General features: G+C 38.0%; 1 protein-coding gene across 1 annotated transcript in view; it reads right to left on the reverse strand.

Annotated features, from left to right (window-relative positions):
• The window catches only part of ANTXR2 (ANTXR cell adhesion molecule 2), a 152,868-nt gene that overhangs the window by 54,254 nt on the left and 72,116 nt on the right, over positions 1 to 26,498 (reverse strand). The window contains exons 12-14 of the mRNA XM_060187924.1: positions 18,982 to 19,077; positions 7,680 to 7,724; positions 5,894 to 5,986 (exon numbers count right to left, since the gene is read on the reverse strand). Of these exons, the coding sequence (XP_060043907.1) occupies positions 5,894 to 5,986; positions 7,680 to 7,724; positions 18,982 to 19,077 (234 nt within the window). The remainder of the gene's footprint in view (positions 1 to 5,893; positions 5,987 to 7,679; positions 7,725 to 18,981; positions 19,078 to 26,498) is intronic.

Here is a 26,498-nt window from a genome sequence, read left to right on the forward strand (position 1 = left end):
TTAAGTGCACATTGTATGAAGCGTGGGGACCTGCACAAGAATCCCAGTTCAAGCCCCGGGCTCCCCACCTGCAGGGGGATCACTAAACAAGTGGTGAAGCAGGGATGCAGGTGTCTATCTTTCTCTCCCCTTCTTGGTCTTTCCCTCCTCTTTCAATTTCTCTCTGTCCTATCCAAAAAAAAATGAAAACAAAAAAGACCTCTAGGAACAGCGGATTTATAGTGCTGGCACCAAGCCACAGTAATAATCCTGGAAGAAAAAAAAAGTAGTTGTGAGCTTAGTCTTCACAGCTGATATCATAGAAGAAATCATTGTTTCTCTAAGTAGTAGCATAAATGAACAAAGAATCTAGATGAACTAGAGCAGAAATTTAACTTTATGAAGAACCCATATGGAACTTCAGCTTTAAGTGCTCTTTTTATCTGAAAAAGTCAGATCAGTGAAGAAAACTTCCCAGACCTAAACAACAGAAAGGACATTAAGATTCAAGAGGCCCAGAGAGTCCCAAACAGAATCAACCCAGATCTGAGGACACCAAGAAACATCACAGTTACAATGAAAAGAAGCAAGGATAAAGAAAGGATCCTAAAGATTGTAAGAGAAAAACAAAAAGTCACATACAGGAGAAAACCCATAAGACTATCAGCAGACTTCTCCACTCAAACTCTAAAAGCCAGAAGAGAGCAGCAAGATATTTATCGAGGCCTCAACAAAAAGGAATTTCAACCAAGGATACTAGATCCAGCTAGACTTTCATTCAGACTAGATGGAGGGATAAAAACCTTCTTAGGCAACAGTTAAAGAAGGCAACTATCACCAAGCTGGCCCTTAAAGAGGTTCTAAAAGACCTCCTATAAATAAGAACATCACCAAAATACTTGCCATATATCAGAGAGAGAAAAAAAAACTGTTGACTATGGTGCTGCAATACCTTAAATCCATATTATCAATAAATTTCAATGGCTTAAACTCACCCATTAAAAGGCACAGAGTAGGGGGATGGATCGGAAAACACAACCCAGCCATATGCTGCTTATAAGAATCCCATCTGACCCAACAAGACAAACACAGACTTGAAGTGAAAGGATGGAAAACTATGATAAAGGCTAATGTACCACAAAAAAAGGCAGGAACAGCCATTCTCATCTCTGACACAATAGACTTTAAATTAAATAAAGTAATAAAAGATAAGCAAAGTCATTACATAATGATCAAAGGATCAATCAATCAATCAGGAAGATTTAACAATTATTAACATCTTTGAACCCAAAGAGGTCCCATCTAAATACATCAAACACCTACTGAAAGAGCTACAAAAATACATCAATAGTAATACAGTAACAGTAGGAGACTTCAACACCCCACTATCACACTTAGACAGATCAACAAAGCAGAGAATCAACAAATAAACAAGAGAATTAATTGAAGAGATGGATAGACTAGACCTCTTGGACATTTTCAGAGTTCTTCACCCCAAGAAACCAGAATACACATTCTTTTCAAATCCACACAGCACATCCTCAAGGATAGACCACGGTAGGCCACAAAGACAGTATCAACAAATTCAAGAGCATTGATATCATCCCAAGCATCTTCTCAAACCACAGTGGAGTAAAGCTAACATTGAACAGCAAACAGAAAAATACTATCTGTTTATTTATAAGAAAGAAATAGAGAAAGAAGGGAATCAGAACACCACTGGTGGGGGCCACGTGGTGGTGCACCTGGTTGAGTGCAAATGTTACCATGGGCAAGGACCTGGGTTTAAGACCCTCAGCCCCACCTGCAAGGGGAAAGCTTCACAAATGGCGAATCAATGGTGCAGGTGTCTCTGTCATTTTCCCTTTCTATACCCCCTTCCTCTTAAGTTATGGCTGTCTCTATCAAATAAATAAAGATTTTTAAAAAATTTAAAAATTATCACTGGCACATACAATGTTGTGGACTGACCTCATGACCTCATGCTTCACAGTCTAATGCTTTACCCACTATACCACCTCATAGGTCACAAACAGGCATCTTTTTTTTTCTTTTGAGAATATACATTTATAGGGGAGAGGTGAGGAATCACTCACTGATTGCTGAGTCCATCTCAAACACTACCCTGGTAATTTGCTACCAACAAATAGGTATAAAAAGTCTTTTCTGGGGGTCTGGCGGTGGCGCACTGGGTTAAGCCCACGTGGCGCAAAGCACAAGGACTAGCGTCCCGGCTCCCCACCTGCAGGGGAGTCGCTTCTCAGGCGGTGAAGCAGGTCTGCAGGTGTCTATCTGTCTCTCCCCCTCTCTGTCTTCCCCTCCTCTCTCCATTTCTCTCTGTCCTATCCAATAACAACAACAAAGGCAACAAAAGTGGGAAAAAATGGCCTCCAGGAGCGGTGGATTCATGGTGCAGGCACCGAGCCCAGCAATAACCCTGGAGGAAAAAATTTAAAAAAAAATTTTAAAAAAGTCTTTTCGAACAAATAAGTATAAAAAGTGAAAAGAAGAAAGAAAATGCTTGTTTTGGAGAAAAGCAGACCTTTAGCCCACTCTCCCCCAATGTAAGAACAGAGGTTGAAGAAGGTATGATTTTTTAAAAATGTTTTCTAATTTTCCCCTCTTCTTGTTTAAATAATTTCATCTTTGAGAAAGTTTAATGGTTTTTCCATTCTCAGTTCAATTTTTATTGTGTACTTTTATGTATTGTGTTTCTCTATTGTAATGCCCACACTTATTTTTCATATTTTTTCACTCATCCTCATTTCCATCTCGCTGATGATTGTCCATAAAATTGGGAGTCGGGCTGTAGCGCAGCGGGTTAAGCGCAGGTGGCGCAAAGCACAAGGACTGGCATAAGGATCCCGGTTTGAACCCCGGCTCCCCACCTGCAGGGGAGTCCCTTCACAGGTGGTGAAGCAGGTCTGCAGGTGTCTATCTTTCTCTCCTCCTCTCTGTCTCCCCCTCTTCTCTCCATTTCTCTCTGTCCTATCCAACAACGACAACAACAATAATAACTACAACAATAAAAAACAACAAGGGCAACAAAAGGGAATAAATAAATAAAATAAATATTAAAAAAAATGTAGCCAAAATTATATAAGGCTATAATAGACCTAGATTTACTAATAGTAGCTGAATTTTAAAATACATTTTCCCCAAATAAAAAGAACCATCACTAAGATGTCACATATAAAGAAACAACTCTTAAAATCTGAAATTTGAATTGTTCAGAAAATATATACAAGTTCTTAAGCATGAGCTATTAATGTCCCTTTTTAAATCAAAACCCATTTGAAATCACATCCTATTCTTTTCTTTAGAAAATGATCTCAATCTCTGAAGCGGTGAATACTGGGCAAACAAAAGTCTAGCATAATGCCTAGTGTTTCCAGCAAGAAGATTATTCATTTAAGGTTCACTTACTAATTTATTCCCATTTTGATGTCATATGGTATTTTATATATGTGTGTATCAAAATTCAATTCAATTCATTATTATGAACTTAAAGTTGCACATACTCACTGTCAAATTAACTAAGAAAAAAAGAGAAGTGCATAGTGCACACATGGAAAATCACTCCATTCAGAGAAAGTTACTTGCATTTCGTGGGACATTCTGTCAAACCTATTTTTCTCCTTCAATACATTTCTTTTTTTTAAAATTTATTTACTTATTTAATTTATTTATTCCATTTTGTTGCCCTTGTTGTTTTATTGTTGTAGTTATTATTGTTGTTGTCGTCATTGCTGGATAGGACAGAGAGAAATGGAGAGAGGAGGGGAAGACAGAGAGGAGGAGAGAAAGATAGACACCTGCAGACCTGCTTCACCGCCTGTGAAGCGACTCCCCTGCAGGTGGGGAGCCGGGGTTCGAACCGGGATCCTTATGCCAGTCCTTGTGCTTTGCGCCACCTGCGCTTAACCCGCTGCGCTACAGCCCGACTCCCCTCAATACATTTCTTTACACACATATACCCCCCACGCACAAACACAGGCTTTAGAATGAAGCTAAATAAATTAAAATCAAGTTGTGACAGATCACTTTAAAATATTCATATGAAGTAATTTTATTTACAAGTCTATTTTTGCATACATAAAAATATCTAATCCACTCTTTCCATTCTCTTCAAGCCTATGATGACTATTATGATGCTGCAAAGACAAGATGAAAGTACATGAACTTGCTTTTGAGTCAAATAACAAGAGGTAGCCCATATCCTTGTATAACATGTTATAGTCCCAGTAACCCCCAGGTAAACGTAAATGGAACTTCTCCAAAAGACAAAATAGCTTCTAGCTCCTGGACTTTCTGTGACCTGTTGGCAGTAAAGTGCTTGTTTCAGTCATGAGTTCTTACATATACTACTTTAAGATCTAATCTGGTCAAGAAAATGAGACAACTTGAATAACCACTTTGGTTAGGGACTTGTGTGGAGTTGTACCCCTCCTACCCTATGGTTTTGTTAATTAATCCTTTCTTAAATAAAAAAAAATTTAAAAAATAAAATAAAATAAAGGACCACTAAGTTAAAGTAGGTCTGAACTTCATTTTAAGAACACTGGAATTTATTCTGAAAATAGAAGACTCTCCTTGAGAATCTGAATTTCACTGAAATGTATAAAAAGGGAAAATCGCAGATGTTAAGCTGTTAATTAGTTAATTTTTGCTAGATGTAAGCTGACAAATATATGACAGTAGGAAACATATATGCAATGGTGCAAAAATATTTAACAGTTCCTCCTTATCAAGAAGCAAAATGAGGACAGGGAGAAAGCATACCAGGCTTTCATACTTGAAGTTTCACAGGTACCAGGTTCAATTCTCAGCAATGTTATAAGTGAGAACTGAGCAGTGCTCTGATCTCCCTCTACCTCTCTTATTAAAATATATAAGTATGTATTAAAAAAACAAAAGTAAATGATTATTAATATGGAAAAAATCCAGGATCTACATTTAATGATAAGGATATGTCAGTGAAAAATTCCTTCAGCTGTTACTTGAGGTGGGATGTTGGTCCATCTACACTGTCTTTAGGCTGGCAGTGATTGTTTATTATTATTTTTTAATTCACTTCTCTGGGAAAAGAAAAATTTATAAGACAGTTGTCAGTCACATGTGTACAGTTTTTGGATTACTTATCATTAATTAACACACCACTCTGGAAAAATATATGTGTGGTGGTAAGGAGATCTCATTTGACTTAGGTGGGGGGTTATGCGGAAAACTGAGAAATGTTACTCACGTACTAACTACTGTATTTTGCTGTCCACTGTAAACCTTTAATCCCCCCAATAAAGAAAAAAAGAAAAGAAGACTTCATTTAATTTTTAAGACAGATATTAGAGTTCAGTTTTGCAATCCCTGAAGTAGTCTAAGAATTCAATGCATTCTATAAATGCTAGCTAACAGTAGCTATGATTGTTTGTAAGTGGTAACTATTAAAATATCTTCAAATGTACTTCCTGGAAGGACATCTGTGATAAAGTCATATTCATACTATTGAATATTTTAACATTTTCTGCTCAAATAGTACATAACCATTGGAACTCTTCAAAGATGAGTATTGTTGTAACTCTGACTGACTCTTCAAAGCTGTTCTCTGCAGTAATTTTTTCCAAAATCGTGGGGAAAACACTACCTTTATTTTTCCCTTTCAAGTTCAGATGTCTTCTCAATGAATTTATTTGCCTAATGAAGTCATTTCTTTTTGAGCAGTTTTCAAATGGCTAGGAAGACTCCATAAGCAAAAAAAAAAAAAAAAGGGGGGGGGTGAGGGGAGACTTACCTAGAAAAGACTCAGTATTAAATAAAAAGGAATCCTTATTTGTGAGAAGTATGGTTTTCATGGTTTAAGACTTCTAGAAATAGATATTCCACATTGACTTGTCTATTTTTCTGTAAAGATACCAACCTCCATTCTTTTAATTCCTCCAACCCCTCGACCACCATAGTAGGAAGCGTCCACAGTTGGCCATTTCTTGTTAGGCAGAGGTTCTTCTTCCTCCTAGAAAGGAAATTTTAAGAGTCTGTTATTCAATTCTCAAAGTTTTGCTTAGTCATAATTGGCTAACAATTAAAAATTATTCTAAATAATGTCATACAGGAAAAAAATGACATAAGAATTGCATATAGGACACACAGATTAAAAAAAAACATGTAGTTGCACTTATGCCATCATACACAGATTTCACATGGAATTCTACAGGATTTAAGAACTCATCCCTTCCACAATTTTAGAGACCTCCCAGATTTCACTAGGTTTTCAGATGTATCTCTATCAACTCATCACTTTTTTTTCATATCTTTTGTAAAAAAAATATTTAAAAAATGGAAACACTGATAAGACCATAGGATCAGAGGGGTCCAATTTCACATAATTCCTACCACCAGAACTCTGTATCCCATTCCATATTTTTTTATTATTCTCTTTTGTTGCCCTTGTTGTAGTTATTGATGTCATCACTGTTGGATAGGACAGAGAGAAATGGAGAGAAGAGGGGAAGACAGACAGGGGGAGTGAAAGATAGATACCTGCAGACCTGCTTCACTACCTGTGAAACAACTCCCCTGCAGGTGGGGAGGTGGGGGCTCCAACTGGGATTCTTAAGCGGGCCCTTGCGCTTCGCGCCACATGCACTTAACCAGCTGCGCTACCGCCCAACTTCCCCATACCACATCTTTTAATTACTTTGTATCTTGAAAGATAAAGCATTACAACAAGAACAGCATTTCAACTGCTAGTTGAGCATTAATGCAAGAGTTAGGTTGAACTCTGCAGTGTTTGTACCAAAAAAAGAGTTGAGAAGCTTTGAAAATATTCCTACCAGTACACTCCATCATTTCCTATAGCACAGAGTTTTTTGGATAGCAGGATGTCACAAAGGTAATAATTATTTCAAAGATAGGAGTAATATCTTGCAGCCCAGGAGGTGGAGTAATAGATTTGCAGTCCTGAGCTCCTGATGTTGATCTTTGAACTGCAATATGCTAGAGCAATGCTCCAAGCACCCCCCTCTTTCTCTCTTTCTGTCTCATTTTAATAAATCAATCAATAAAATTTAAGAAAAATAACATCTTTAGGGAGTCGGGCAGTAACTCAGCGGGTTAAGCACATGTGGTGCAAAGTGTAAGAACCAGCCTAATGATCCCGTTTGAGCCCCTGGCTCCCCACCTGCAGGGGAGTTGCTTCACAAGTAGTGAAGCAGGTCTGCAGGTGTCTTTCTCTCCCCCTCTCTGCCTTCCCCTCCTCTTTCCATTTCTCTCTGTCCTATCCAACAACAATGACATCACTAACAACAAAAATAACTATAACAACAATAAAAAACACCAAGGGCAACAAAAGGGGAAATAAATAAATATAAAAAAATAAAATAACATCTTTAAAATGCCAGCTCAAATCGTCCTACTTTTGGTAAATGAAATAGCAATAGTGACATTTGAACAATAAATTACTAAATATAAACAACTAAATTTCTATATATAGTGATCCTAATATCTACATTTATCTGTATGTGAGGGTCCTGTTTCTCTAGTGTATGAAAGAAATCATAAAAAGATGAAAAGCAACAGCTGATATTCATAAGCTCAAAGGTCAGTGCATGGGAATTATACTTATCTAACAATAATGTAATGTAACAAATTTGGGGATAGGATCAAAAACCACAAATCATCAATATCACTATTAGGCGCTTATTTACCTCTTCTGGTGCAGGGGGTGGTGGAGGAGGAGGATCCTTGATAACCTGTCAAAAAACAAAAAAACACCAAATGTATAATCTCTGGTGATACAAGGACTAGGCAACATAGCTGTGAAGAAATCAGTGGCTTAGTAAATGACTGTGGTAGCATCAAATATATTCCCTAGTAAGACGTGCCTCCCAATAGGCATACCTCACCTTTTCCTAGCCCAGAAATATGTGCTAGTAGGGGATTAGGATTAAATACTATAGTAAAATAAAATAAAGATAATCAAGATACAGAAGTATCTACTTTATAAAAAGTAATCGCTTTATATCATCATCACCCTGTAAATCTAATTTGAATCAATGAAAGCCACATATACCAAACTTTCAACTTACCATGCTCAAAACTAACCTATTAACCTTACCTGCAAGTAGCTCCTGACTAACTAGCATGAGGTAGAAGTGTCACCATTTGACTTACGAGATTAATTCAAAAGAACTTGCCCTCTTTCCCTGGTACTCATGGAACAACACACTCAGGGGAAGTCTGCCTTTCTTTCCCTGGTACTCATGGAACAACACACTCAGGGGAAGTCAAGAGTCTCCCTGGTGACCATCAAACTGTGATGAGACCCTGAACATTAGGGAAAGGCTGGGTGAGCTTTCTAGCTGAACTGCCAGACCCCTGAAAGGAGACTTTCTTGAACGCCCAGGCTCACTGATATAGACATTAACTACAATATGGTTTGATTGAATCTCAAATTATCCCTTTTTTCTTGCAGCATCCAAACCATTGAATGCCATAAGAACTGATGTTATGTCTACTTTGTCTATCATTTATCAAAAGTGATAGTTTTATCTAGATCCAAAAATATTTATCTTCCATAAAAACAGACTTTGTGTCTTTGTGTCTTATGTCCACTTTGCTCTTCACTGATTATATCCCTAATGCTTATTCAGATGTCTTTTTACAAAAATAATTTCCTATTTTTGGTAGGAAGAAGGAAGGAAGGGAGGAAAAGAGAAAGGCAAGAATGAAGGAGGGAGGGAGGAAAAGCAAGAGAACAGATAAGATTCTTTGGAAAGATTCATTAAACTCCATTTCCCTCTCACTATTTAAAATCATAAACTCTGGATTAAAAAATGTAGTACATGTTTTTTTCAATATCTCCTATGCATATTTAACCAAAACTTCAATATTCTGAACTACTTCTACCAAATTATAGCCCAACTATGCCTGTATTCTTGCAAATAAAACAAATTCACTATGTTGCAAAGCAATTCATTCCATTGCCAAGGAGCTCACACTATTTAAACACTTCTCCCACAAATGAAGCCAAAGCCTTTCCTTCTAGTTTCTACCTATGAGTAGTAATCCTATAGGGTGGAAGCACATATTTACAACTAATATTTTATCCAGAAGCAAGTAATCTCTATTTTTGAATACAAGGGCAATAACTAAATACACTAAATTGGAGTCTAATTCATCTAAACTAATTTTCACTTCCTTGTAAGGATGACTTCAGAGTTACTGTTTTCCATACACCTTGCACAGTTATCGAATACCCCTTTCATTACTCTTCCTTTTTTTTTTTTTTTCTTCCTCCTCCAGGGTTATTGCTGGGCTCGGTGCCTGCACCATGAATCTACCGCTCCTGGAGGCCATTCCCCCCCCCCTTTTGTTGCCCTTGTTGTAGCTTCGTTGTGGTTATTATTATTGCCCTTGTTGACGCAATTCGTTGTTGGATAGGACAGAGAGAAATGGAGAGAGGAGGGGAAGGCAGAGAAGGGGAGAGAAAGATAGACACCTGCAGACCTGCTTCACCGCCTGTGAAGCGACTCCCCTGCAGGTGGGGAGCCGGGGGCTCGAACCGGGATCCTTACGCCGGTTCCTGCGCTTTGCGCCACATACGCTTAACCCACTGCGCCACCGCCGACCCCCATTACTCTTCCTTTTTATGTGTCATACTTTTCTTGCTCATTATCCTGTACAGCATCTAGTTTTAACACGGATATAGGCAAACTGAGCTTCAGCTTTAAATCCTCATATGACTACAGCTGACAAACTCTTAAGGAAATAATGAAGATTATCTCTACATTGTTGGTCAATCCTTTGATCTGGTACCATAAGCTACAAACTGGAATCAAAGCTCCTGCTCAACTACATGGCCAAGCTCTTCTATTTTCACTGTTTAATTGCCTTGGCATAGTGTAGTTCACCTTAATATCCTGCTACAAATCCTGCCCCTCCCCCAAGCCCTGTCTACTCCAGGTAGATCCCTTTGATTCCAAATTTTGATCTAGTAAATTAAGATTTATAATCACAATCACAAAAAATAAGAGCACAGACTGAATCAGAGCTAAGGCTCATCTCTGGGCTATTATTACTACTGAAAATAAACACACTTTATAGGAACCACCATATACCACAGACCCTTTTTTTCATGAAAATACTGTGGAGTCACTAGGTTTATCCCCATTTTCATGAAGGAGAACGACACATTAACTTCAGTGTCTTGCCCACTGGTGAATACAGGAGATATTAGAATTAGGGTTCAAACTCAGTGCCCACTTAACATACCCTGCTTCAAAACCTTTTAAAATAAGATCTGAACTTCAAATGGACAGGGTACAGGACAAAATATCTAACATTATTTGAGCAGCTGTTGCTTGCTATGGTGAATAGATAGATGGATAGACTGAGAAAAGAAGGGATGGACAGATGGGCAGATGAACAGTTATGGATGGACGGATAGATAGATAGGCAGGCAAGTAGACAGTTTAATGTAAACCTTAAGGTGGGGCCAGGAGATAGCTCATCTCATAGAGTGCACATCTAACAGAGGCTCTTGAGCTCTAGTCCTGCCACCACAGAGGAGCATCATGGATAGCACTGGGGGAGGGGAAGCTTCATGGATGGTGGACTCCTGCTGTGGTGTCTTTTCCTTCTCTCTGCCTGTCTCCCTCTCTTCTTTCTCTCTCTTTGCTCTCACTCTTTTTCTAGGGAAAAAATGGGGAAGTTAGGCCTATGAGGCTGCATGAACAAGGCCCTTGGTTCATATCCTGGCACTGTTTAACTCCATAATAACAAACCTCTGGCAACTGGTAAGACGGAAGTTATAATCACCATTTCATAAATACACTAAAAAAAAGGTTCATTCATATGTCCCACCTAGAAATGCTGAAACATAAAATAAGCCTGTGTGTGTATGTGTGGGAGAGATAGACACACAGAGAGAGGAAGAGAGAGATTTAAAAATGCTTTTTCTCCCCACTCAACCAATTACTTATGGCCTTATCTATAAGAAAGAAGACAATAATAATAATAATAATAATAATAATAAAAGCCATTTGGTCCAAAGGCCAAAAATGGCAAAAATCTGTGTCCAACTGTTCTCTCTACATTTCAGAAACACTAGTGCAATAGAGCCTTACTGTTAGTTCAAATATATGTTAAAATATAAGTCATGAGAATCCCATTCTTATATTAAATGGTGCAGGAATGCATTCATTTCAGACAAGGATGTATTCATATGCACCATATTTTATGAGAATTTGCAGATTTTAAAAGGCATAATATTGCCTGTTTGCCAGGATTTCTTCCACTTAGCATCCTCCAGCTCTGTATTGAAGATTCTGGAAAACACTTTCACCACTTTATGAACCATATGCAGACTTTGATTCTTCTCCAATTTTTTTTTTTTGTTTGTTATTATCATCATCAGGGAGGATTACATCTCATCTACTTAGCTGCTAGAATGAAGATTTCAGTTTGGAGAAAAGCCGATTTCTTTAGAGAAAAAAAAAAGTTAGCTGCTTCAGGCAACAGTCCTTTTGATCTGCTCATTAACACTTTTCAAATGTTCGAGTGATGTGGGCATTCTTTGCGCTAGAAAATGTCAGCACTGGAGCCTGCAGCCAGCTTGATGCAATCATATGCTCTGATATTCAGAAAAGAGTGAAAAGAACTGTCAACAGTGAACTGTTTCAGTTAAAAAAAAAAAAGATACCATGCCATGATTGTAGATCAAGTAATATTTCAGAACTGGTTCTTAGGAGTGACAAAAACAAATGCCCAGTTTATCAGTACTGTCATCTGAGTGCCTCAGCTCCCCCACACAACGGAGAAATCATTCTTAGTGTTTACAAAACTTCGTGTAAAATATATGTGGGTCTTCCTTTCAATTTCCCTTCTTTTTCTGATAAAATCAGAGATGAAGGGTAGCTAATGCCTTTCCTTTAAGTGCATAAACACGAAGTTCTCTTGCAATAATATTTGGAATGTCACTTTCTGAATCCCATAGTTAGATGCATGTAACATCCCCTCGAAATCATAGTCCAGGTTATCTCATCCTCCCTTTCTTTCCTCTTTGACAGGCAAACACATTACTGTCCATAAAGATTCTCACGTTGTGGTGGATGCAGTAGGGTACACAGATTATAATGTACAAGGACCTGGGTTCAAGTCCTTGGTCCCCACCTGCAGGGGGGAAGCTTCACAAGTGGTGAAGCAGTGCTGCAGATATCTTTCTCTATCCCCCTTCTAACTTGATTTCTCTCTGTTTCTAATAAAGTAAATAAATATTTTTTAAAAGACAACAATATTGGTTTCTAAAAAAGATTCTCACTTTAAACAGATAAGTGGTGGTAAGTTCAGACCATGAGTATAATTTAAAGTGTCGAATGGGCCCTGGGGAGAGCATTATGATACTGTATTCTGCTACAAGTGCTGCTATATAAGCAAATAAATTAGACCAAGAGGAGCCTGAGACCCTGTTTTGTAAATGATGCTCTGTTGGAAAACATCACCATGGAAGCAGAAAGTACTAACATTACACTATTTCAAGGAGGCAACCAAACATAAATCATTTTAATTAATGGTGCAAGGAAGGCACATTAAAATTTAAATTACTTCTGTTTTATTGTGCATTCTAAAAAAAATCAGGCTGCTCTCAAAGTAACTCAATAAAGGTACTGAGAGCCCTCCTCAACAATAAAAAAACAAGTGCCATGTAGAAGCATTATTACTATTTTGAAAGGACGGCACAGCTGCTGCTGGCTAAGGAAATGATTCTATAGAGCTTCAGTTAGAACCCTTTTAGGAAAATGCAACTTACTCATCAGTAAATTGGGCTTTAAAAAGATAACTTTTTAAATGATTTTCAAAATGAAGATTGATGAGATCTTTATGGAATGTCTTAAATGCACTAAGGAAAAATGAGCTTGCAATTTTCCCTGGAGGATGGAGAACTTTGGCCAAGGACACTAGAGCAAAGTGAACATTTATCATTTCCAGCATATTCAGATATTTGTTTGCAGCTGTATAACACACTCTAATTGACAACACTCCAGAAAGCTTTTGTTTGCCACCTCATTAGCCTTACATCTGTAACTCTGTGGAGTGTCTGGTTATTCCAAATGATGCAATGATAGGGCTTTCATTTCTGCCTTGCTGATAGTAAAACAAACCTGCCCTCAGCACACCATAGCTTCTAAGCTGAGCAGTGGTGAAAACATCCAGATTTTCTGATATCTCACTTACCATTCAATACATGGTAAGTTTTTTTTTCTAACCTTGTCTGGCCCCTTCATTGATTTTTAGATAGAGAGGAAAAAGTTGTCACTGGTGTCTTTGTTAGAGAGAAGCAGTTGCAGAGGGTGACTGTGAGTCTACGTGACAAGCAGTATACAGACTCTTAAGCAGATGGTGAGAAATAACTTCACTCAAATATGAGAACTTTCCCCTTACGGAATAGTTAACAAATTTAACAGTCTATAACTCACTAATAGCAGTGCCTAAAGCTTTCTACTTTGCATCAGGGCTCTTTCTTGACTGTGATAATTACCTGATAATACTTCCCCAAAATTATTACTTTAGGTTTGGCTCTGTCCTTCTTGGGCAGTTCAGGAATATTAAGGAGACTATTCTGCATCTTTTTTTCTTCCAATTAGACTTTCTGATATTTTTCATCATTGTTATTGTGGGGGGAGGTTAACGGTTTACAGAGCAGTCATTGACATATGGGTCCAATTTTTCATCTTTCTGTGAATATTCTCTGCAGAACATTCTCATCCACAACCTGTGTCCTTTTATATCATCATATCTGCATCATTTTGATGATATAATTTCTTTCTGTCATTCTTGAAAATACCCATAAAATAGACTGAATGATTAAAAAAATTAAATACCCACAAAAAGCATTTCAGGTGATAAAATATTTTAGTAAACATTTTAAGGTGGTAAGAGAGGGAGGTAGAGAGAGAGAGAGAGAGGGAAAGAGAGAGGAAGGAAAGGAGAGAGAGATAGAGAGAGAGAGAGAGAGAGAGATTTATAGCACCATTCCACTGCCTAAGAAGTTTCCCACTTTTAAGTTGAAAAAAGATTCTTTTAATTCAATTACATTAGAGTTCAGGGTGAGGGGGCAGTGAAATAGCTCACTTGGATAGTGTGCTGCTTTACAATGTACATAACCCAGGTTCAAGCCCAATCTTCACTGCACTGAAGTAAGTTTAAGTGTTGTAGTTTCTTCCTTTTGCTCTCTGCCTCTCTACCTTTCTGACTCTAAAATAGATAAATAAATAAATAAATAAATAAATATTAAAAGGAGCAAAACTTGTATTAGAGAGCAATTATCAAATCTATTTGAAAAACGAATCAGTGAAACAGAAATATATGCATCTTTATTAATCCATTAAATAACAATATATAGTTGGGTCTAGTAATTCAGTATTTAAATAGCAAAAGGTATATAAAATATTTAAACAACTACAAATATAATAGAGGGGTCTGTGATTACTATTGGTGACTGTCTTATTAACTGTTAATATTTTTGCGGACAGTGGTCTACATCCACTTATTAAAGAAATTATAAATTTAAGTTGAAGATCAAAGCAAATATTTTTCTATACAAATTCAAAATCCTTAGATTAGAAATCCCCATAGGCTTCAAGGATGATTGTTGGTAATGAAGAAACCACTGAGCTAAATAAAGTCATCCTTCTTCATCTGATCTTGGATGGAGTAAAGGATTCATGTGACGTGTGATAAGCCAGAAAGAGAAGGATAAATATGGGGTGATCTCACTCATGGACAGAAGTTGAGAAATAAGAACAGAAAGAGAAACACAAGGCAGAACTTGGACTGGGTTTGGTGTATTGCACCAAAGTAAAAGACTTAAGAGGGGTGCTTTTAGGTCCTGGTGCAAGATGGCGGAGAAGGACCTAGGTAGGATGGGGGTGAGAGTATTTTGCAGAAAACTGAGAAATTTTACACATGTTCTAATAACTGCATCTACTATAACCATTAATCCCCCAATAAAAAAGAAGAATAGAGGGAATTTATAATAGGTAAATATAGACAGACAGATGGATATAGATAAAAAGTCAACCCATATCTGAGACCTTGGGAGAACTAATGCAGTTTCCAATGGAGGGAATAGGGACACAGAACGTTGGTGGTGGGAACAATATCTTATAATTTTGTAAATAACTAATTAAAATTTTTAAAAAAGAATGTAATGCCTAATGGATATACGCAAAAAGTTATTTCTACTTCAGAGTTACATTACAATTAAAGATTCTTTTTTTAATTGGCAGTTTCTTTTCAATTTTTTGGTATTGTCTTTATTTGTTAAATAGAGACAGTTGGAAATTGAGAAGGATAGGGGGTGATAAGAGAGGGAGAGAGAGAGAGAGAGACTTGTAGCTCTGCTTCACCACTTGAAAATCTTTCCCCCTGCAGGTGGGGACTGGAGGCTCAAACCTAGGCCCTTGAGCATTAGAACATGTGCGCTCAACCAAGGGCACTACCATCCAGCCCCCTACAATTAAAAGTCCTTATGTGAATTTACTTTTGTTTCTATTTGTAGACCACATTTTTACTGTGTATACATTATGAGGAAGACATTTTCAGTGAAGTCAATGAAAATCATACAAAGAGTTCATAACTGACCATGAGTGCACTCATGCATTTCCTTATACTTTACAAAATTTGTATTGTTACTGCCTAGCTACTTGATTTTGAAGTTGTCTTCTAGGTCAGGAGATACCAAGTGCCTCAGCTATAGCACAGGAGGGGCTGAGAGAGGCAGCTCACTCTACAGAGCATCACCATCCCACATGTGAGCCCTGACTTAGAGTCCCACTTAGAGTCCCTGACTTAGAGGAACTCCATGGATGGTGGGATAGTGCTGTGATGTCTCCTCTCTTTTTGTCTGTTTCATCTTTTCACCTATCTCACCCTAGATTAAAAAATAATAATAAAAAATCCATGGCCCCAGAGGCCAGTTGGTGGTATCGTGCAGGCACAAGACCCTCAAGTCGTTCCCAGTGCTGCAATAAAAATGATGACTTACTGGACCTTTCTAGCTTCTTTTCACCCTAAAAATCCCTATTCTCATCTTATCTATCCATACTTCTTCTTGGTTTTTGCTTATTAAACATTTGTCCTGCTGAGTGTCTTTCAGCCACCAAGTTGCAGATGCTACTATGATTCTATACTGACTTCCCTGGGCAGATGACCTCACTATTGTGAACCTGGAACCCACTCCACTCCACCACACCCCCAAAATGTAATGAGTTCTAGTAAATAGGTTCACAAGGAGGAAGAAAATAGAGGGAAGAACTCTACCACATTCAATCCTTAAAAAATCTAGTATATACCAGAACTGTGCTAAAAAAAAAAAATTACATTAAAGGCAGCTGCTTTTAAATCTACATTTCTAAATGGAAAAATAAGATGATTTAGTCTAGTAATTGGTTTTCAGAAATTATCATGAAAAATCATGATGCTTCTAAGGGCAGGAAGCCTTCCTGATATCCTTAAAGTGCACTTTAGAGGAGTTTGCCCTGTGTGAAGAAATAAGCCTCCAAATTTGGAATCTGTAGAGCTCTGGGGATAGAAATGGCCCATCCTTACCACCTGATGAGGGCATCCACTCTAGAACATGCAAAATGATGGCAAAAAACCTGCATTTAAACATATTTAGCAACCTCCCAAAGAAGTCCATTTCAATTTTCAATGTGTCTCTTTTAAAAAATTACACATTTTGAAACTTCTGAGTCCTCTGGTCAATAATAAATGAAATTGCAAAGTAATTAAGGAAGGGAATCCATAAATTTAAGCCAAGTTTAAATTAAAAAGCCAAGGTGCACAAATCACACAAGAGCACCTTTTGCTTTTTAATTTGAGACCCAAGAATACTAGCCACCCTAACACGGTCATCTCTGGAATAATCAAGATTACAACAGGAAACCATCTGAGCATAAATTGCTGTGGCAGGAAACTGATTAGTTCAGCAAAGAGACAGGATGCTTCTTGTCTCTACTGCTGTCTGAGTTAATTCTGTGCCTCCTCCCTGGGCCAACTGCTCTGAGATACAGGATTGCAAAACTGCCTTATGAAAGCAGACTAAAATGCAATTAATAATAAATGCAGGAGTAACACAAAGCACTGCCTGGAGTTGTAAGGAAGCTAAAAATCAGCTGGCAAAGGTGAGCAAGAGGGGGGAAAGGCAGTCTAGTAATATTATAAAATACTACTGTGATCTACAGAGTAGTTAATCACGGAAACACTGTCAAAGTAGTGTGTGTGCTTTAAAGCAGTGCTTGTTAGGATAACGTTTTCTTCGGTGAAATCTGAAAGACCGAATTGCTCAAAATGTGCTGAAATATGTTATTCAACATTCTACTCGGTGGCAGGCAGAATAATGCCCCCAACCCTAAAAAAAAAAGTCCTTAATCTAAAGCCCTGAAACTGTGAAAATGATACCTTACCTAACAAAGAGGGCTTTGCAGATGTGGTTAAGGTTAAAGACCTTGGGAGATTATCCTTAGATTATCCAGTGGGGCCTGCCTCATCATACTGCAGGTTCTTTTCCAGCCTGGCTTGGAGTTGGAGGGACATGTGACTACAGAAGAACTGTTAGAGAGATGCAATGTTGCTAGTTTGGGAGACCGTGGCAAGAAACATGGGTGGTCTCAAGAAGCTGGTATGGCAAAGGGAACAGATTCTCTTCTCCATATTAATAGAGCAGTATATCCCTTCTCATAAATTTTAGCCCAGTTTGTCCAGTAAGATCCACATTGGACTTGTGACTACATTAACTGCTGGATAATGATTTTATTTTTTAAATTGCCACCAGGGCTATTACTGGGACTTATGCCTGCACACAAATCCACCACTCATGGTGGCCATTTGTTTCATTTCCTTTCCTCTGTTTTTGATAGGACAGATAAAAATTGAGAGGGGAGGGGAGTCAGGTGGTAGCGCAGCAGGTTAAGCGCACGTGGCTCAAAGAGCAAGTACTGGTGTAAGGATCCCAGTTCGAGCCCTCTGCTCCCCACCTGCAGGGGAGTCGCTTCACAGGCAGTGAAGCAGGTTTGCAGGTGTCTTTCTCTCCCCCTCTCTGTCTTGCCCTCCGCTCTCCATTTCTCTCTGTCCTATCCAACAATGACAACATCAATAACAACAACAATAATAACTACAACAATAAAACAACAAGGGCAACAAAAGGAAATAAATATTTTTTAAAAAATTGAGAGGGGATGATAGAGAGACAGAGAGATACCTGTAGCATTTGCTTCACCACTTAAGAGACTTTTCCCCTGTAAGGGGAGTCCAGAGGCTAGAACCCAGATCCCTGCACATGGTAATATGTGCATTCAACCAAGTGTACCGCCACTCAGCCCATAATAACTTGTTTTAAGATACTAAAAGTGTAGTGATCTGTTATACAAGCAACAGAAAATTAATGGTTATACTCTTTCAAAGACTTTACTCAAATATGAAAAATGACACAAATTTAAATTACTCATTGTAACTTCAAAAGTGACTGTTTAATAGAAACCTGGCATAAGACTTACTTCTAAAATGTTTTTCTAAGAAATATACAGAGAGGGTACTGGGATGGCAGTTCTTAGAAATAGGTAATGGAAGACTCAATAAGCACTAAAAAACAAACAAAACAAAATCCCCATACTTAACAAGTTAATCATTTCTCCCACTCAATTCAGCAGTAGATAATTCAACTTGAAAATATTTTATGCTTCAATGGAATACCCTTTATCCTTTACTGTCTGTCCTACATGGCTTTTTTTTCTTTTCCTAAACCTGATTTGTAAATGTGGTCTGTACACTCTTATTGGTATGCATGCCTTCTAGAATTTATTATGGTGATAAAGCAACTATTAAAATTCAATTTGCTAAATGAAACTTTGCTGTTGTTGACAATATGGCATTGGCTCATATTGTAAGTCTTACTTTACAACTTGCTGATTAACAAAAAGACAGGTGAGAGTTGCAAATTTTCTTACTCACCACTTTGCAGCAAAGGGGCCAAAACCACCACATCAAACCAATGGCCAGGAGCAGCAGGAGCACCAGAACCACAATGAGGGTTGTAATCCCATTTGACTAGAGAAAGGGAAGGCAAAAGCAAGGGGTCAGCAACGTTCAGGATCAAATCCTAAATATACTTTTCTTCTGGCTTTCTTTCTTTCTTTCTTTCTTTCTTTTTTTCCTGCCACCAGGGTTTTCACTGGGGATTTTTACTCACAACATCTTACTGCTCCCAGAAAATACCACTTGTTCCAGATAAAGGGTGTGAGGCAGGAGAGGGAGAGAGACAGGCAAAGAAAAATGACAACACAGCTCTGCTTCGCTCCTCATGAAGCTTTCCCACACAGCTACTCCCATGTACTGTCCAGAGGCACATGGTAAACTGTTTGCTCTACCAGATGAGCTATGGCCCAGCCCCTAAAACACTGTTTTCTCCCCAAAACAAAAAATAATACAGAAAACATTATACTGTTAAACCAGATTCATTACACTTCTTTAAATTCTATATTCTTTCATGTTCTATTTCACATAAGATAGGCATAGTCAATATAAAGTTTTCCAAAGTGCTACAAACTGTTTTAAAGGAATGAAAAAAATCATTATTTCAGATTATATACAGTCCCTGTGATCTCTATCTTTTGTAACTGGGATTACTTTGCTTATAGAAGATTTTGCAGAATCTTTCAAAACTTTTTTTTTTTCATGATGTATCACTATTGACTTGAGAAACTTCAATGATGAGGCAAATCACCAAGCAAGTAATGAAACCAACAGCAATGGCTCTTGCGGGCAAAAGGTTCATAAATATCCAGGCAAGAATGCAAATTCAAGCCTTCACAGATATCTCAAGAGCTACCTTCACAAAAGCCAGCTTGGTCCTCTCTGGCATCCTCAGGGCAGAGCTCATTCTGCCCTAAGGCATCTGCTTTAGGCTCTTCCTTCAAGCCCCTTCATCTCGTACTGCTTAGTCACCCTCCAGGGCTCCGCTCAAGTCATTTCCCCAGGAAACCTTTGGACATTCTGGCTGGGGGTAGGGTGTAGGGAAGCAGATAAACATGCCCCTTCTTGCAGTACTTTAACCACTTATCACAGTTGTCTGCTTATAGTGAACTGCAATTATCTGTTTAGTCTCTTTCTTATCACAAGTCATAGTGAGCTCTTAGAGAACAGAGGTTATGTCTAATGTATTGATATTTGCCAAGGTAGACTCCATGCTTGGCACTGGAAACTATCTAATTAGAAGTTAAACTCCAAAGGAATTAAGACTATGAAAGTTGCAAATTCACAGAAAAGTGCTTGTAAAATGTTGGATGTTGAGACTGTCCAACACAAGTTGTTTCTCCCAAACCCATACTTGCTTGAGTCCCTAGTCACTGAGCTTATGGTGTATTCTTTGTTTGCTGGTTTTACAGAGTCAGGGCCTCCATGTGGGAGACTAAATTGCCACTTGGCTTCTTTGTCATTCAAACAGAGAGGCTATGAAAGAAGGTGAGATGTCACAGCTCCTCCCAGGTACATGGGAAGGCCAGCATCCTATCTGATGAGCTCGCTCTCTCCAAATCTGCTACCTGAGTTTTAAAGGAAATTTTTCAAGGAAGAAAGAGATACTGTAAATAAAACCAAAACAATGGGTGAAGATTTGAGTCTTTATAAGGCAACTTTTAGATGTATTTCCTGCCATTTAAAACAAATAATAAGTAAAAAATCCCAGCTGTCAGGGCAACAGTCCCATTTGTTCCAAAAACTGAAAGACAGGTGTAGGTTGGTGGTGAGTGAAATTACCAGTATCCATCTTAGATCAGTGTTTTGTTTTGTTTTGTTTTGTTCTTAAAGTTCTAATGTAGACGTCTAATTTTAAGCAAGTGGTTTAATTTCTTTTGAGATTCAGATTTTTAATTCACAAAAATACATTACCATTAGATTTTTCTTAGGAAAATCATTATTCACATCAATACAATTATAAAGCTATGAATGGTTATGCAGTTTTTAAAAAAAATCCACCAGGGATGAGGTGGTGGCTCACTTGGTTAAGCACCTGCATTACCATGTACAAGCACCCAGATTAAAGCCCCCAGTTCCCACCTGCAACAGGAAGCTTCATGAGCAATGAAACGATGCTGCAGGTATTTCTCTCTCGCCCTCTGTCTCCCCCCTCCCTCTCTCTATCTCTATCTCCCCACGCTCTCAATTTCTCTCTGTTCTATCAAATAAAACAAATCACTAAAGTTTTAAAAAATCCAACAGGGCTGGGCGGTGACAAGCCCATTGAGTGCATACATTACCATGCAGAATGGCATGGATTTGAGCCCCTGCTCCCCATCTGCAGCTGGGACAGTTCACAAACGGTGAATTAGGACCTGTGGGTGTCAGGCTTTCTCTCTCACTCTCTATCTCCCCATCTGCTCTCAATTTCTCTCTGTCCTATCAAATAAAATAGAAAGAAAGAAAAATTCCAAAAATATTGGCAAAAACCATTTTTGTCATTATATCAATATTTTTACAAAGTTATAATCTTCTTTCAGCCATGTTGAGAGAGATCAACGTTAAGAGAATTTTCAGTGTTTATGTGACAAGCAGTTGCATTTAATTAAAACATTTCATAATAAAATGTGAAATGTAATACATAAGGACCTGTGCACAGAAAGAGATAATGTTTATATAAACAGTTATTTTTAAACAGTAGTGAAAAGGAGGCAGTTTTCAAAGATATTGGCCAATCTACAGCAATGGGCATGAACCTGAAGGGTATATTTCACAAAACAGTGGCCACCAAAAGAGTAGGGGGAGGGAGAAAAGCAAACTGTGTAAGAGGCATGGGTGGCCAACTGCACAGGGAAGAATGGAAACTAGAGCTGAGGAGATAGCATACTGGTTATATAAAGACGTTCATGCCTGAAGATCTGAGGTCCCAGGTGCAACCCCCAGCACCAGCATAAATGAGAGCTGAACAGTCTCTCTCTCTCTTTCTCTCACCCTTCCTATGTCTCTCCCTACCCTTCTCCCCGCTCCCTACCCATACCCCCATACCTATCACTCATCTGAAAATCTTGAATTATGAAAACCATTTCCTCAGATCACTTGTCATTATCACAGTAAAAAAAAAAGAAAAAGATGGGAGTTGGGCGGTAGTGCAGTGGGTTAAGAGTAGGTGGCGCAAAGTGCAAGGACCTATGGAAGGATCCCAGTTCGAGCCCCCGGCTCACCACCTGCAGGGGAGTAGCTTCACAAGCAGTGAAGCAGGTCTGCAGGTGTCCTTCTCTCCTCTCTGTCCTATCCAACATCCCAGCAATAACTGGAGGCAAAAAAAAAAAAAAGAAAAGAAGAAAAAGATGTCATCACATAGTGACCTGGAAGTTATACCAAAACAAGTCTTCAAAGATACTGATTACCAAGAGGTTTGGTAAAAAACATTTAAAAGATAAATCATATAACGTGAATCTCAAAAAGAGTAAGGATCAATTACATATGAACAAAGAAAGCTACTTCTTGTTTATTTCCAGATTTTTCAGCTGGATGTAAGAAGCAACAACCATATAATCTATTTATGTTGTGGGTGTTCGGTTACAAATTAGCCAACTAAAATACCTGTTTGAATTCTTAATTTTTTCCTTTGTCTTTCAGAAGACAACAAAAGTAACTACAGAAACTTCATGCAGAAACTCCATAGCTCTTTACATAGCTCTCTCATTTTCAGTTGGACCAGTCCTAAGTTATTAGAAGATGCTTTTACATAATACTTACCATGAGTAATCAATTTATACTTTAAAAAATAAAAAGAATGTGTTCACTCAGCAACTTCTGGAAGTATGATTTGGTTCAACAAAAGTGCAAGCTTTTTACTGACATATCTTAAGCCTCTAAATCAGGGTCCTGCACATACAAAGTTCTGGAAGCAATTCAGAACATACACACAGAGTATCTAAAAACATATATTGGGAAAATACACAAAGTGCATCTTTGTCCCTAGAATTTTACATTTGTATGAAGAAATCATGCAACTACCCACAGATCTGATTATAATAAGTTTTAAAATCTAAGCAAAAAAAAAAAGAATGGCAAGACAGTACTTATACACTGTGGGATTCAATGGGAGAAGTGCTATCAGATGATGAAATTCATGACCCCACCTTAAACTGTATGATGCAATAGAAGATATCTCCCCTCTGTACAGATCCATGTGTTAGCATTTCCTTCTAGACCTTCCCTACATGAGGACCTAATATAACACTCATAAAAACGACCAAGCACCAAAACCTCGAATAGATCACTCTCTCCATTGTCACTGGTCATCTCCATCAGGAACAACACAACACAATGGACCCCTCTGTGGGCCCCCATAGGACCTTGCCCTCAATGTGGATCAACAATAGAAGAGAATGTTCCATCCTCCAAAGGGAGGCTGGATAACATACTCTATCTACCACCTGAGGAAGATAGGTCCTGAAATTGGGGCAGCTTGGAACGTTTCTACTCATGACCACAGACTGCGAGCTACTCAGACCTACAGGGATGCAGAGGTTACATAGGCTCCTAAGCTGAATCAGATCAGATCAAATTGAAAGGATTTACAGTCAACAATATTTATATACCGTTCTCATATTTGAGAGCTACTCTCTTCCCTGATCCAGCTTTCTAGCCCTTTTTTTTCAGCCATAACATCATGTCACCAGACAACAAACTTGGGTTGACTTGCATATAAGATGTCAGGCTCAGGAAAAAACTAGTATAGTCATGGGCCCTTTGGAATATAACTAAAATAGGCCAACTAGCTATCTACAAAATGGAGACCCCAAATCTTCATCTATAATATTGCAGCCTTTAGGCTCATGATTAGTCAACGATTTGATTGACTTTATATGTTAACTCTTTTTTCAGCCACCAGGTTCCAGATGCTACCATGATACCAATTGGACTTCCCTGGGCAGATGATTCCACCAATGTGTCCTAGAGCCCCACTTATCCAAAGCCCTGCCCCACTAGGGAAAAAGAGAGACAGGCTAAGATTATGGATTGACCTGCCAATGCCCATGTTCAGCAGGGAAGCAATTACAGAAGCCAGACCTTCCTCCTTCTGCAACCCATAATGACCCTGGGTCCATACTCCCAAAGGGTTAAAGAATAGGAAAGCTATCAGGGGATGAGATGGGATACAGAATTCTGGCAGTGGAAATTGTGTGGAGTTTTACCCCTCTTATCCTATGGTTTTGTCAGTGTTTCCTTTTCATAAATTATGTATATATATGTAATTATATAATATATATAATTATATTATATATATATCAGCATTTGCCTGATCTACTCAGCTCTGATAAGGATTCTATGCTTATTTGGCTTCCCCCTTTCATAGAATTTATATCTTGTGTTTGGAAACTAGCACTTCCCACCTGAGGCTATGAATAAGCTAAAAGTTTAGTGGTTAAGTTTTTCTTTTTTCCTTTCTACGAATGTGTCATGAGGCTATAAATAAGTTAAAAGTTTAGTGGTTACATTTTTCTTTTTTTCTTCCTACGAATGTGTCATGAGCTATAAATTCGAAAAGTCATGCCAATAAAATAGATGCACTGGCCTTGACAGGTAGTTAACATAATTGATTTTCCTTCAAACAAAAAAATAATAATTCTATATGAACACTGACAAAACATTATACATATCTAAATATACACTTAAGTATAGTTCTTAAGACAATATTATCATCTCTACTGATTTCAAAAACATCTCTCCAATAAAATTTAAATAAGAATAAATACTTCCTCTTCTTTTTTTTAGTTCTTTTTTCCAGAATTTTTTTGAGACAGACCAAGCGGCCCGATCTTGGGGGTCAGGGCTGAAGTGGCACCAACTTCCCTGCCAGTGCATCTCAGGTACACGACTTTAATCTCATTGGGGTCAAACACTGTTGGCATGGTGGAGGCAGCTGGTGTCAGATGAACCCTGATTCAGGACGACCAAAGAGAGTTGCAGCTTGGCCTCCTCCAAGGCAAAAACCGAAAGCTCTCTTTTTCTTTTTAGATATACACTTTCCAATTACATTCAGACTTAACTTTTGGCATTTTTGTTTTCTTTTTGAGATAGAGTAAGACAAGCAGAGAGAGGCAAAGAGGAAGAAACTAGAGCTTCCTTCAAAGAAGTTGAGAGTCAGGCTCAAAGCTGGGTCATGCACATGGCAATGCAATGTAATATCCAAGTGAGCTATTTTACTGGTCCACCTTTAGCATTTTTAAGCTAAATATGATGAAAACAGTTCTAGAGGATACATAGATAGATGATGAAATAAAACTCAATTTGTCATAAAATATCAGACATAGCCCATGATAAGCCTGGTGAAAAATAAATAAATAGATAAAAATTACAGTAAATTTCTGAAAAGTAGTCACAAGACTTTTCAATAGGAAGAATTAGTTACATTTGTTGAGTGACCTTTTAATTTGCCATTTGTCAAGTCAAGTCTTCCTATAAATGATTCTGAGCAAGAAGCATTTTCAGCTGCTCAGGCAGACTAGAGGGTGAAATTCAACTACAGAGGAGTCCAGATAGAAACTTAGTACCACATGTTGATCAAGGCTGTTATATCAAAACTTTTTTCAAGGTGAACTAGGAACACACCAGAACTTGGAGCTGGATGTTAGGTTAGAATTAATATATTTTCAAGTCATACTGGACATGTTGGGTTTTATGCTTCATCCACATCTAGCTTCCTTTTTCTTTATTAAAAGCAAGATGTAACAACATATCATTAAAAAACCTTACTATGCCAAATAAAATTGAAATTCTCATTAAGAGAATCACAAAAGTATAAAAACAAACGAGTGACTAACTGTGCTTGCAAAAATCACTGTGGGAAAAAAGAACTACTCAAAATCCCAAAGCTGCCATGAATAATAGATCTAAGAAAATAATTAGCCACAGCAACCACGCTAGAGTAACACATACACAGAAAAGGAGAAATACATCTCCATAATTTTGTTTCCATGAATTTAAGAAAAAATAGTTGTGAAACAGGCAATGGTTTTATTTACTATTTTTAAAAAAATATTCTATAACAGGAACAAACTGTGGTACAAAGACTAAATCCAATTCATCTGTTTGCTATTATCTACAACTTAAGAATATTTTCTTTTTTAATATGTATTTTATTTATTTATTAATGATTTATTTATGTGTTTGAGTAGAGACAGAGAAATAGAGAGGGGACTAGGAAGATGAAAAGGGGAGACAGAGAAACACCTACAGCACTGCTTCACCACTTACGGAGTTTTCTCCCTGCAGGTGGGGGGCCAGGAACTTGAGCCTGGGTCTTGGTGCACTGCAGCATGTCCACTCAACTAGGTGTGCCACTGCCTGGCCCCAGAATTGTTTCTACATCACATAGTTTAAGAAAGTCAAAATATTATGATTCATTAAATTCAAGTTTCAGTTCACACAGCTTTGCCGGATGGTCATGTCCTTTTGATCACATAGCTCTTTTTGTGCTACAGTGGCAGAACTGACCACTGGTA

Source organism: Erinaceus europaeus, chromosome 3 (assembly GCF_950295315.1).
Source record: "Erinaceus europaeus chromosome 3, mEriEur2.1, whole genome shotgun sequence".
Classification (NCBI taxonomy): domain Eukaryota; kingdom Metazoa; phylum Chordata; class Mammalia; order Eulipotyphla; family Erinaceidae; genus Erinaceus; species Erinaceus europaeus.